This window comes from Corythoichthys intestinalis, chromosome 12 (genome assembly GCF_030265065.1).
Source record: "Corythoichthys intestinalis isolate RoL2023-P3 chromosome 12, ASM3026506v1, whole genome shotgun sequence".
Classification (NCBI taxonomy): domain Eukaryota; kingdom Metazoa; phylum Chordata; class Actinopteri; order Syngnathiformes; family Syngnathidae; genus Corythoichthys; species Corythoichthys intestinalis.
In genome coordinates this window covers 11,902,398-11,917,179 of record NC_080406.1, presented here as the reverse complement: position 1 = coordinate 11,917,179, position 14,782 = coordinate 11,902,398, and the positions used below count along the sequence as shown (strand labels likewise).

At 38.3% G+C, this 14,782-nt stretch overlaps 1 protein-coding gene across 9 annotated transcripts in view; it reads right to left on the bottom strand.

Annotated features, from left to right (window-relative positions):
- Window positions 1–7,303: 7,303 nt before the first annotated feature.
- Window positions 7,304–14,782, bottom strand: part of tns1b (tensin 1b) — a 342,679-nt gene continuing 335,200 nt past the window's right edge. For all 9 annotated transcript variants that reach the window (XM_057852347.1, XM_057852354.1, XM_057852346.1 and 6 more), the window contains one exon: window positions 7,304–14,769. In XM_057852347.1, the coding sequence (XP_057708330.1) occupies window positions 14,631–14,769 (139 nt within the window). In that variant the 3' untranslated portion in view covers window positions 7,304–14,630. The remainder of the gene's footprint in view (window positions 14,770–14,782) is intronic.

The following is a 14,782-nucleotide window of genomic DNA, read 5'->3' as shown; positions in this document are numbered from 1 at the left end:
CCAACTTTTGTCTTATCAGGTATTTGCTGCACGCATTTTTCCCTGAAGCTCGTCTTGTGAATGACCGACAGTGCTGTCCTGCTCTTCAATTTTCAGATCTGGTTCAAATAGGAAGGGACGAACTGACGACATGTTGGGAAAGCTAACGAGTGACACGCTGGAATTTCGGCAACGGAACCGGTGACGTCACGCACTGCGACGTAACAAGAATGGCGACCTATCACTTAAAATAATTTTACAAACTTTATTAAAACAAAAACATTAAGAGGGGTTTTAATATCAAATTATTATAACTCGTACTAACATTTATCTTTTAAGATTTACTTGTCTTAAAAATAGAGGATTCCTTTAAGGTCGCCGTGATTTGTGATCACTACAAGCATATATTCCTGTTGCACAGACATGCTCAAATCACTCGGTTTATTCACATACGGGTCACGAATCAACTCCTTCGTAGTTCGTGGGTCTTTAGTGATTGGAAAGTAGCATAGATTTTGTTTTCTTCGAGGTTGTAGGCTCATCTTCTGGCTCGTCAGGTGCCCTTTTCCCCGTAAAAAATCTGTCCAAAGACGTCTGTTTTTCAGTCATTCTAGTGTGGGGGCTAATTATTTCCAGGAACAAATGTGATGCACATGCCCTACGTCATACGTTATTATCGAGGCCAGGCGCACATAGATATACAAAACAAGATGTACTGCTAACAGTCCAATCAATGCATTTCTATGACGACCTCCTATTCTGTATTTGTGTATCTAGAGTAGACAGGGATATTGTGTGTTAAGCGGCACAGGCCAAAGTCAATCGTCCAGAATTCAGTCGTCAATAAATTATATCGTTGGGGACCCCTGAAGTAACATGATGTTATAATATTTAAAAAGATATACTAGTCCTTCTAAAAAAAATTAACATATTGTGATAAAGGTCATTATTTTCTGTATTATACTAATAAACATTAGACTTTCTTATATTTTAGATTCATTACACACAACTGAAGTAGTTCAAGCATTTTATTGTTTTAATATTGATGATTTTGGCAAAAAAGTCAAGAAAAACCAAAAATCCCAAATCTAAAAAAATTAGCATATTTCATCCGACCAATACAAAAAGTGTTTTTTAATACAAAAAAATTCAACCGTCAATTAATTATATCAGTTATGCACTCTATACCTGGTCGGGAATCCTTTTGCAGAAATGACTGCTTCAATGCGGCGTGGCATGGAGCCAATCAGGATGCTTCGATAGCGGCCTTAAGCTCATCCACAGTGTTGGGTCTGGTGTCTCTCAACTTCCTCTTCAAAATGTCCCACAGATTCTCTATGGAGTTCAGGTCAGGAGATTTGGCAGGCCAATTGAGCACAGTAATGCCATGGTCAGTAAACCATTTACCAGTGGTTTTGGCACTGTGAGCAGGTCTCAGGTCGTGCTGAAAAATGAAATCTTCATCTCCTTAAATCTTTTCAGCAGATGTAAGCATGAAGTGCTCCAAAATCTCCTGATAGCTAGCTGCATTGACCCTGCCCTTGGTAAAACACAGTAAACCAACACCAGCAGTTGACATGGCACCCCAGACCATCACTAACTGTGGGTACTTGACACTGGACTTCAGACATTTTGGCATTTCCTTCTCCCCAGTCTTCCTCCAAACTCTGGCACCTTGATTTCTGAATGACATGCAAAATTTGCTTTCATCTGAAAAATGTACTTTGGACCACTGAGCAACAGCCTAGTGCTGCTTCTCTGTAGCCGCTTCCAGAACACGCCTGTGCACAGTGGCTCTGGATGTTTCTACTCCAGACTCAGTCCACTGTTTCTGCAGGTCCCCCAAGGTCTGGAATCGGCCCTTCTTCACAATTTTTCTCAGGGTGAGGTCACCTCTTCTGGTTGTGCAGCGTTTCCTGCCACACTTTTTCCTTCCCACAGACTTCCCACTGAGGTGCCTTGATGCAGCACTCTGGGAACAGCCTATTTGCTCAGAAATTTCTTTCTTTGTCTTCGCCTCTTGCTTGAGGGTGTCAATGATGGCCTTCTGGACAGCAGTCAGGTTGGCAGTCTTGCCCATGATTGCGGTTTTGAGTAATGAACCAGGCTGGAAGTTTTTAAAAGCCTCGGGAATCTTTCGCAGGGGTTTTGAATTGAGTTAATTCGTTGATTCAAATAATTAGGTTAGTAGCTTCTTTAGAGTACATTTTCATTATACGCAATTTTTTTGAGATAGGGATTTTTGTTTTTTCTTTTATGCCAAAATTACCGCCATGACTTGGTGTCTTCTTAACTCATTTGCTCCCAAAAACGTATAAATACGTTCTATTTTTAATTGTTTCAGTGTCTCAAAAACGTATTTATACGTCTTTTACGTTTTTTTTTTCACAAGAGTAGGGATGGGAATTGATAGGATTTTTACGATTCTGATTCCATTATCAGTATTGCTTAACGATTCGATTCTCTTATCGATTCTAATTTGGGGGAAAAGAAGAACAAACGTTTTGATTGGCATCGAGTTTGTTTAATCACAAGTCACAACCTTACAAACTCACAACGAGATCAAAAGAGGCCCAAAGCCTCATTGTTAACTGTGGCAATAAGTGGCAAATACACAAGAATGTGTAACATTTTACTGAAACATTTATCTAATAGAAATAAAAATATTGGTATATATTGGCAGATAGGTTGTTGTTCTGCCTTTGGCAATATGTGTTAAAGCAGGGGTCCCCAAACTTTTTCCTGTGAGGGCCACATAACTTTTCCCTTCTCTGATGAGGGGCCGGTCAGTTTGTAACAGAAAAAGTGTGACGATTGCACAAGTGCATAAATGTAAAAAATTAATGTTTTTCAGAAAGCCACAATCAAATAACTCTTTCTTGATTCTTCACGGAATGAAAGTAAATAAAATATAATATAATAATAATAATAAATAATAATAACACTATTAATTAAATAGATAATAACCAAATAACCCTCTCTGAATTCTTCAAGGAAAAGGCCAGGAAATAAATAACACGATTGAGAAAAAAAAAAAAAATTCAAAATGGCCGGACCAAATGTGGGGGCGGGCCGTATTTGGGCCGCGGGCCGCAGTTTGGGGACTACTGGGTTAACGTGTATTATTTACCATTACATTGAAATGCATGCCTCTTAGTTTTTGTGGCGCTTTTACGCTCAAGTGGGGGCGCCCTTGCGCTTCCTCACGCGAAGAAGAACGCGCTCACGTAAAGAAGAGTGCGCTTACACCCGAAGAAGAAATGCCGCATCCAAGCGAGTGAGCGAGTTAGTGAGAGAGGGAAACACTTCTACGAGCCTACGTTCTTTGTTAATGTTAATATCTACAGAGTATGTATGCCTGTATGTATCATCTTTTGTGTTGTTGTTGTTGTGTTTCCACTCGCGATTGGACACTTAAATCCAGTGGACACTTAAATCCAGTTGTGTAGTGGTTTGAACGATGTGCTAATGCTAGCGAACGAATGCTAACCATTTGTTATTACTGTTATTAGCAGCTAATCATCGCTGATTTACGTTGATGCAAACCTGTTTGTTATTGGGGACGAAATTGATTTGTTTCATTTCTATTCTTAGTTTCACTCTTCAAGTGATGGTTGAATAAAGTCAGCAAATTATACCAACGTCTTCTGCATCGTCATTTTGGAGTTTAGCTAGCTGTATCGCCAGGACTGAGCCTTAGCCTCTCTGTGAGGACAGCGCAGTTGTATTCCCTCCCGATGCAGTTATCTCCACCTTGCAGTGACTGCAAGTCGCTTTGTTGTAATTTTTCCTCGTGAAGTGAAGACACACTTTCGAGCGTTTGAACCTACGTGCTGTCATTGTTATGTTTATGGCTGCAATGCTCGTGCTTACCCGTCGTAACCTTTCATTTTCACACTCTTTCCTGGTGTAGTCAAACTTCTGAGCGAGTGGTTCTTGGCGCCATGCTAGTTTGATGCGTCTGGACAACAATACACGTCACGACGCAATACGCGTCTTTAGGAATCGTTAAAGGGATTGTTAAGGCTTTTTCATTGTGATGTCGAGGCCTCGAAACACTCGGAACCGGTTCTGAATTGGAATCGGATTTTGATTCCCATCCCTACACAAGAGACATAACTAGGTTCTGATGCAAGTTCGCTACAAAGCACAATGCTCAAAATCCATTTTAAAGCAATAAAACTGGCCACTGGAGGGCAGTAGCGCAATTGGTAAGAACTCATATCGGACCGTGAAAGGAAATGAATGAATGAAGAGAAATAGTCAGGAAACGGAAGTTGGAAGAAGTAAGAAGCGTGAGAAAAATGTGGAGAACGATGTAATCACAAGGCACATGCCCCACACAAGTTCCCTAGGTGAATTCTGGTATGAGGTAGTGGTCACTACAAAAGAAAGATTCAAATATTACATATCAAATATATTATTATACAAGATTCATAAAATATATCTTGATGAGACAGACAGGCGGTCATGAGGGAAAATTTTACCCCGTCTGCCGATACAGCCGCAGCCACAACAGCGTCATCTCTCAGGTCAATAGTTTAGTTATGTGTAAATAAATTGTTACTTTGCTATCAAACGCTCTATTTGTCTTGTTGTTTATGTTATTTTGTAGAAGGAAAACATTATTCAGATGTTTGGGATGTCACAAAAGCAAAAAATAGTTGTGTTAAAGTCAGTTATGTTTGAAATGTATGCTTTTACAAAAACTCAATTTTTCTGTTTTTTCATTAGAAATTGGAAAATTGCTCAAACAGCTTTTTTCTAATGCTGATATCTAAAGAATGGAAAATGATATGAACTTACATTTTTTCCTGCGGAAAGAAGAGAGTCTAATCTTTCTTTTGGTGGGTTCCATGTTTATATAGCAATAGAACAGAATTTTCTGTGGGCCTTGCAAAATCAGTCAAAATCCGGTAAAATGGCCGGGAGCGAATGGGGTTGCTCCGTTGAAAATGGCTGGGAGTGAATGAGTAAAGCTCTTGGAAAACATTTTACATACAGTTCATGGCGTCTAGGTGAGTTTACTTAATTGCAAATGAAGTTCTGTTTTCCTGCTGAGTGCATATTATCATTATGAAAATGGTGATGTCCTTGTGCTCGTCTGTCATGTTCATTCGAAATTGTTGGAACCCATGGACTAAAACTAGAAGTTTTTAGACGAAAACATCTTGAAAATTGTCGACGAAAACTAGACGAAATTTGACTGAGTTTTGTTGACTGAAACTAGACGAAAACACATTTTGAAATGACTAAAATATGACTGAGACTAAAGTATTTTGGTCCAAAAGATTAAGACTACGAGGATAATTAGAAATGAAAAAGAAATTATATTATAATTAATAATTTAAAAATCCCTTTTCACATTCAAAAAAAAAAAAAGAATTCAAGGGTGACGGTCAATGGGCAGACGGTCGCTACCTATCATGTGTCCCCTTATTTATTTTGTTTTCAAGGAGTTGGCAATCCTAAATGAATGCCACACAAATAATGCAAACTATCCATACACAACTTGCAAGCAATGTAAAAATGTAGTTAATCTTGACTGCAACATTACTGGCATTAAACTGTTAATTTATTTAACTAAATATCCATACCACAAATGGGCAACATTGTAACACTCAGGCTACATGAAACAAAGGCAGACTATAACTCACAAGCGATGCTTGTGCAAGGCATAACACAGAGAGGCAATGTTAGGAACTGCAGTTATGCAATAGCTGTCAACGTTATCTCGTCTTATTAGCAAAGGCTGCATACAATCATATGACCTCCAGCCCTCACGTGATTACATCCACAAACTGAGCTGAAGCTTATCAATTTAGCAACAGCAAAGCGCCAAAAAAAGACTCAGGCACCAAATGTTATTCTGTAATTGTTACCAATTTGATACTGGGTTTCAGTACCCAACCCTATCATCATGTGACTCTCAGCAGAAGGAATGTTTTTTTTTTTTTTTTTTTTAATAAACAAAAAAAATTTTTTTTTTTTTACTGGGTAATAGTGGTGAAAACGGTAATAAAAGCCATTAATTGCATCAAATGGTCGCCTGACATGGGAGCAGCTATTTTACTAATGCTAATACAATACAATACAATACTTATTGGCATAATGCAGTGCTTTTCAATTATTTTCTGTGATGCCACCGTGAGAAAGACGTAAACGTTCCACGCCCCCCAACTCTCAGCCGCCACTGTAAATATACAGTATCATATAAGTAATATATAGTAAGTAATATGTAGTATCATTGGTATATAAAATTCTTATTATTATAAGTACACCTCTGCATAATTTTTTTTTTTTTTAATATTAAAGAAAAAAGTAATATGGATCAACTTACAAAAGTGTAAAAAAAATAAAAACAAAACATCCCTACTGTAAAAATATACTCAAGATACATTTTTGGACCGTTTGATACTGAAAAATAAAATGGATTAAAATCAATAAATAAAAATAAATTCAAATTGATTAGCAACATTAACTCACGAGTGTAATATGCCAAACAATTAGACCGAAAAAACAAATTAATCGAACAAAAACGACAATGTCATCGGACAGAGGGACAGTTTTTATTTTTGCTGGAGGCAGTATCAGCTCCTTATGGTGTGGAGTTATCTTGCACTGAGCAACTTGGTATGCCACCTTACATGATGCTGACAGTGCTCGCCGGTTTACTAATGTAACACTGACAAAGCAGAAGGATTGTTGGCAATATTCGGCACGTTTTCGCTGAAAAAAAAAACAACAAAAAGACCTTTAATCGTCTCCCACTGTACTAAAACTCAAAGCCAAAAGTCAAATGCTACATATACATACACATATTTCCTTGTCTTAGCTTTTCATATCTACAGTGCCCTTTGCTGTGTGCTCTTGTTCGGTTCAAAAATATAGCGCACACGCTGAAAATGAGAGCAGCACTGCCACCCACTGAGTGGATGTGCAATTACACTTTACTCTAGTACCGTAGTACGGTAAAAAAGCTTTATGTTCCCCAAGGTCACATGTGCCACCCCCAGCATCGCTTTGCTCCCCCCGCCCCACTATTTGAGAAGTACTGGCATAATGAAAGGGGAGTATCCCTAATTGCCCGCCCTTCCTCATTATATCTTTAATACCCTGCACATGTGCTGGAGTCTATCAGTATTCTGTCATGTCATTTTGTTTGTTTAAACATTTTGATTGTCAGAGGCAGGGCAGAGATGAACCAGTAAAGTATGTAACAATTCATATTTAATCATTCTGTGTGTAGCGAACAATAATTTTAATCATTTTCTTGAAAAGCCATTTTAAACACAAAAAGCAGGAACATAGACAAAGACTATCGTCATTAGAACTGGTTTTATTTTCTCCATCAGGAATAGTAAAAGCCATACATTACAATGTAGCAAACCAAATATGACAACACGATCTATACAAACATCGTAACTCAGCAACACATTCTCTGCAGTCCAATGTGGAAAGATTTGAAGGTTTGAGTGGATGAGGGTCTTCATTCGGGCAAAGGAACGGCACGGCATACATTCTGTCTAGTCCAGTCCACTCCTTTTATTTCTGCAGCATGCACTTAAAAGCATTTCCTCTATGTTTTTTTCCATCATGATAGTGTAATTTCGTAGCAACACCTTGCATGCAGGCTTTTTTTTTTTTTTTTTTTTTTAGTAAATACAGCTGTCATTGTATGAAATGTCAAATTTAATTGCTGTATTTTCTCTCTCCTTTTATTTATGCATTTATGTGTTTATTTTGGAGAATTTCACGTCCTAAATTTATATTCATGATTCAGTGTCAGCCTTGAATCTAACATGCATTGAATTGAGTTTTCATTTCAAAATGCAAATGCAGGAAACAAACATAAGGAATGTGTTATTTGTTTTGTTTTCCTTTTACGTTCTCTAGTTTCAGACTTATTTCAAACACTGTATTCAATTTTAAAGTCATTTTTTGTACTAATCACTGTCTACCACAAGAGGGCAACGACTGCCTAGACTAGTGGTTCCCAACATTTATTGCAAGGCACAATTTTTTACTTTGCAACAATGACATGAGACATCACCTAACAAATAAAAATGTCTCAACAAGTATATATTATGCTGGAGTAATCACAACTGTGCTGACTATTGGTGAAATGTAGCCCCGTTAAATGAAATGCAAATAAGTGGATTCTCAGGTTAATTTATTCTGCCATCTAGTGGAAGAGAATTGAATCGGTTTTCAAATCACTGTTACCAACAAATTATTTGTATTAAATAAAATTGAAGGACCATTTAAGTGAAAGATGGACAAAATACATGGGTGAAAATTTAATTTCATGAAGTGGTTGGGAATCACCAGAACAGCATTTATGTCCATATTCTCAAAAAATTCAACCATTTCCACCTACAGTTAAGTGCTCGACTTGGGCAACAGATTTTTCTTTACAATAGCTCTAATTTTGGACTCACAAAGCATCTCAAACAGGATTATTTGATGAGGATAAACAAGACTAAAATAAATCAGTGATACACTCACTTACACCCTATATGAGAATGCACTATACAACGCATTCCGTTCTGGTTTGTCATCTATTTGCATAACTTTTTACATAATACAAGTCTACAAGAGAGCAAAAAAAGCAACAAAAAATAAATATCTTCATCGGAAGGTTCCTTATATATTTATATCTGTATATGTATATTTATATATTTACTTAGCTTACTTTTGAGTAGCGTGTGAATGTATAGTTTTGGCCAGCTGGTGAGCACTATAAAACAACAATTCAAAAAAGAAAACAGTGTAATGGCACAGTGCTTGTCTATAAAGCCGCTTACGCACAAAAGATACACTTTTTTTTGCACTCTGGGTAAGAAATTGCATTTTTGCCTGACAGGTAGTCCCTGGTTTACGAACGACTTCCGTTCCTGCGCTGGCGATGTAACCCGGATTTCCGCGTAAGTCTGAAACTTTCAAATACCTCAAAACACCCTCGAGAAAAAAAAAAAAAAATATATATATATATATATATATATATATATTATATTAGGGTTGCAAAACGATAAAAAAAATTTTAACCGAGTTAATCACAGCTTAAAAATTAATTAATCGCAATTCAAACCATCGCTAAAATATGCAATATTTTCCTGTAAATTATTGTTGGAATGGAAAGAGAAGGACATAAACATTCAACATGTTTATTATAACAATAAATCAACACGATGGCATTAACATTATTAACATTATTTCTGTTAAAGAGATCCATAGTATTGAAAGACTTGTAGTTCTTATAAGATAAATTTGAGTATAAGTTATAGTAATATTGTAATTTTGATTGGGAATGCCAGTTCTCTTTGCATTGAGCGTTTTTCTTTTTGTGACCATTATTTTTTTTTTTGAAAGATGGGAATATTATTTTTGTTGTGCTTTCACTAAATGATACTGTGACGACTTAACTGTTCCGCCCAAATGAATGATGGGAAGTTGGGCAACCATGACTGTCAGTGGTGGCTGCAAATGGTATACAGTATGTTCTGCGTTGTGTTCAATTAGTCGTGTTAAAAAAAAATCATTTCCTGCTCCGCCCAAATGCATGATGGGAAGTTGGGCAACCATGACTGTCAGTAGTGGATGCAAATAGTATACAATATGTTCTGCGTTGTTTTCAATTAAGCGTGATAAGGAAGAGATCGCCTCTTGCTCCGCCCAAATGCATGATGGGAAGTTGGGCAACCATGACTGTTAGTAGTGGCTGCTAAAGCTTAAACCAATAAAAGGGGCAGTCTAATGAACGCCTGTGTCCACTTGCATTTCTCTGCCTTTTCGGTCTATGTGCTATGTGCTAAAACGGCGTCTTTGTAAGCTGTTTGAGGCAACGCATGAACAGGTCATTCCGTACATGCGTTAACTGTGTCAAATATTTTAACGTAATTTGAAAAATTAATTACCACCCGTTAACGCAATTTGACAGCCCTAATATATATCCATAAACATGTATTATACGTCATTGGACTGTCCTCGCCAAGACGTTTGGACTAAATCCTAGCTAGACAGTGAGCTAAACTCCGAAATGACGATGTCAGACGTCCGTGTGGTTTGCTGACTTTATTCAGCTGCTCATGACATCAACACTTGCAGAATGAAACTAAAATAAAATCAGTCTCATCTTCAATAACAGCAATTTAAATTTGTGTTTACACGTAGCTTCTGATAAAGCAATAAAAAAATGATTAGCATGTATCAGTTAGCGTTCGCACATCATCAAAAACAATCAGATAAACTCCTCCTAAGTATTCGACCACAATTGAAAACGAACAATGAACAGCTCAAAAGGGGTTATACAGCCGTCGCCTCTGGATGCTTCACAAGCAACAAATGTGCGCGGAGGCTGTCTCCTCTGTCACTCGGCTGCTATGTGTGTGCGTGACGTGTGTGTGGGGTGGGCCGGCGCCTATGTACATGCAGTCGCTTCCTGTTCTACGCTTCCTGCGTACATAGGCTAGGTTCAGGGACAGTTTACATGGCGACTCTGCGACACGAAGACGCAATGACTGTGTTGCGGAGTGGCCTCGCGTGCATTTGGTGTCGGCGAAGACGGAAAATTCTGAATCCTGCTTCCAAAGTGGAAGATTTCGATTGTGGGGGATTGAGGGGGCCTAGCTCCGCATGCATATCAAAGGCTCCCGTGGCGCGACACCGCGCCGATAAAGTCAGCACTCGTAAACGTCACATTGGGCGTGCGCAGCGGTGCTACTAAACATTAAAAACAGCAAATATGGCGGACTGTCGGCTTTAAGTTACTGTTTTAATAATATTTTTAATCTAAATATGTTGAATGTTTCCATTTTTGTGCCCTTTTGAACAAAAGAAAATGCCATCGCTTCGAGTGGGCGGGCATATTTTTTCCCGGGCTGAGGAACTTTGGTGGGGTCAAAGTGCATCATTCGCTGTCGCCTTGCAAATCTGCACTGCCCCCTAGGGCCTGGCATGAATACTACATCGTTTTCATGCGGAATTGAGACATTTTTCGAATGGAGACGGCCCAAATAAATGCAAACATGAAATTTTTCGTCTTCTCGGAGAGCCACCATATAAACGGCCCCTCAGACCGCAGGTCTAAATGCACGCATCCAATTTTTTCGTGTTTTTCCAACTCAAGTGAGGCATTAACTTGACGGTCTGAACAGGACAAGTCGCATAAAAGTGGACCATTTCAAATCCGATCTCGGTCACTTTCGTATGTGGTTTAAATTCGATCTGGGCCACATTTTTACAGACTGTGGCGGCGGTCTAAACTGTAAGGTCTCCCAAATCGGAATTCCTGCAGCAATTACGTCAGCGAGAGCAGCACGCAAGACGGCAGCGATGTAGCTATTCATTAGCGTTAGCGCCTTGCGTGAACTCGGCTTTTACTACGCAGGAGGCCGGCTTGACTACAGTCATAAAAAACTAAAATGAAGAAAAGGATAAGCCTGATAATGCTTGGTTTCTTATTGTGCGCCAAATGAGCAATATTTCAGTATTGCTTACATGGCTGAGTCGGAGCAAACTGACTCACGTCATGCACGCACAGTGCGTGGTTCTTTGTTTTGATGCTTCTGCGCATTCGGGTCAGTTTGCTCTGCGCGTCTCAGACTGCGAATTAGTGCGCATGCGTAATACTTCAAAAAATGAAGCGACGGGGGCATCGTAAAGTTGAAATCGCGTAAGTCGGGGACTACCTGTATTTTGATTTTTGAGTGGCTGCGCTTGAAAAAACTTTTATTAACAGGTCAGAATTCTTAAGATTGGAATTTTGCACATTCGTTTAGGATAGTTAACCACCCCTGCTGTGTTTGTTTCCGACTGATAAAACTAAATGGGTCAATATGACCCGCTCGTTTATGAATCAAAAAATATCACATAGCGTAATGCTAATTAATTTTTTGAAATATTAAAAAAATTAAAAACAAAATGGAAAAACGAGGCCAGCGGAATAACTAGTTTTTCTCCTAGATTTTGCTAGCAATTAGATCACAGGAGGATTAAGAAAGCCTAGTTGAATGTTCTGTTTTTCCTTGTTTCTTTTTTTTTTCCATATAAAAGCCGTTTTATAAAAGAAAGTCAGGCACCAAGTCATCTAACAGTCCTACCCATGAAGGCAAAATATTTACATACAGCACATAACAGGCTGTTTAAAAATAATAATAATAATAATGAAAAAACCCCTGTAATGTCGTTTTCGTGAGCCGTCAATGTTGCATCATTGACCTACAGTATCAGTACATACACAATGAAACAAACCAGCAGCCATATTTGTTTTTACAAAAGAAAACTTTCAAACGTCTCTCCCGCCATGCAAGCCCTGACGACTTTTTTGTTTATGTTTTACAAAAACTGTCTTTGGTTAACTCCTCAAAAAGTGAAGATTTACAATCCACCAAGGTCACACAACTTGACTTTTTATCTTCTTGTATATAAACAAAACCACAGAGCCCCAGTCATGACTTTGGAGGAGAAAAATAAGTTGTGGCTATTAACATAGAATGGCAAAATGCGCTTTCACTTAGCATAGCGTAGCATAGACAAGCACTAGCCTGGTTCTTTATTATAGTATAGTATATCTTTTTACACTAGCGCAAGCCAAGTGTGTGGCGGAAAACATTCAGGTGACTTGAAGTTCTGCTCTGAGACCCCAAATTTGGCCAAATTTCAAAATTGTCTGATATGCATGTGTGATACATCATTGGAAAGCTTAAAATCTCAATTTTTTGGGTTAGGAAAAATTTTGGACAGGAGGGCATTTAAAAAAAAAAAAAAAAAAGTATTTTAAACAGCAAAACCTTATCTGGAGGTGAGAGCACGCGAGAGCAGAATTACAGACGCCAGGATTTTAATGAGATATTATCGCGTACTTACCTTGTTTCAATCCAAAAACTCCATGTCGCATGTACCACTGAGTGTCAAGACACAGATGTGAATGGCCACAGTTGGATTTTTGGGGGATTTTATGGGTGAAACATGGTCATATAACAAGGGTCGCGAGGCAGAAATCGCAGACATCAAGGAGTGGTCGAGATTTTCTTTTTCATATATTTACCCTTTTAAAAGTTTTTTTCCCCCCCATTTTTCAGTAACAAAAAAATACACTTTAGCGATAGTTACGAGGTAGATATCCGTGACTTTTTTACAGACGCCATTTTTTTCATTGTGATGTAATTTGTTCAAAAGTTTAAAATATGCAAGTGAATAATTTTTTAAAGTCTTTTTTCTTTTTTCAACAATATATTAGACATCAATTAATGATTCAAAGCTAAAAATGACATTTTGAATAACAAGTTTACCGTATTGGCCCCAATATAAGACTGTAAGAGTGTTTTTTGCATTGAAATAACACTGAAAAAGAGGGGGTCGTCCTATATTCGCGGTCTAGACATTATACACATTTTCAATGCTAGATGGCGCCAGATATCATTGAAGCGATGTTCTGTCATGACAGATCTCAGCTACTCACCCTATTCACGACGATATATGGCGCCAGATATCTTTGAAGCGATGTTCTGTCATGACAGCTCTCAGCTACTCTTTTTAGTTTAACCAGTTTGCGTTATTTTATTGCATTGTGTTTCCTTATTCAGATTTGTTTCAAGACTACAGTTAGACTTCACTTTGATGGTCAATCCAGTTATTGCAATTTTGTTGTTTTATCACAATAGATTGGTTTATTTACATTTCAAAAACCAGAAGCCACTTTAGCCACTTTAGTTTACACATTTAAATGTTCAGATATTAATAAGGTAAAATAACATGCTTTTTCTTTCAAATATATTGTTATAATCATTTGTTACGGATGTACTGTAATTATTTTCTGTATAGAAATTAATTTGGTGTTCAAACTTGAGTCTTGAAAGAGAGAGCGTCGTATTATAATCAGGGCCGTCTTATATTCGGGCCAATACGGTAATTACCTTGTTTTCATGGCTGGGTTGAACGACCTCTGTAAACGAGGGTTTCCAGGGTAAAACGGGCAAACTAAAAATAGTTGGGGGCTTAATGCGCCATGAATCTGCAATGGCAGCATATAGACATATTGTTCTATCAAACACAACAGTTGTTTTGGCTTAAAATACAGCAGTTTTTTTAAAGAGAAGTGCAAGAGCAGAAACTGCTTTTTCAGTCTTGTTGTGTTTTCCGCCATATACAAAATAAATGGGTTTATTAGCGGTGCGCAGTGCGTTTCAAAGTGTAGCATGAAAAGGCCTTTCATCGGAAAACACAAGTTGCTATCTATCATCTTATCCTAATCCTATTACTTTTATATAGTTTTGCCACAGTTGTTTTTTCCCTCTGCAAAGTCAAGTCTGGGTCTCAATTCAAAACTACAAATAAACACTTTGCACTCACTCACGCCATCCAAATGGGAGATCATTTTGCCTCCTGCCTCATTGTTCCATCCAGCTACGCCCCCTTTCTGCACTTCCTCAGGTCCACTCTGGAGTCCGTCCGCAAAGAAAGGCACAAGCAACATGCACACACTCATTCATACATACACACAGCCACAAAAATATGCTTACATGCCAAGAAGCAACACAAAGTGTCCAAGTGATGGGAGTGTCCATCATTCAAAGAAGGGCATGAAAATAACCAAAGGCATTGATAGGGGAAGAGGGGAGGAAAAAGTGCCAGGGTTTGCTTGAAGACGCTCATCGCTTTTGTAAAGTAACCATCCTGGTGACAAAATTGACGATGGCGCTAGCAGGCTGATCTGGGTCCATCTCTGCAAAGAGGTGGCTCACGTTGTCTGTCGTGCTTCCCTGTTTACGCGCCACAAAACCGAACAACCTGGAAAGATATT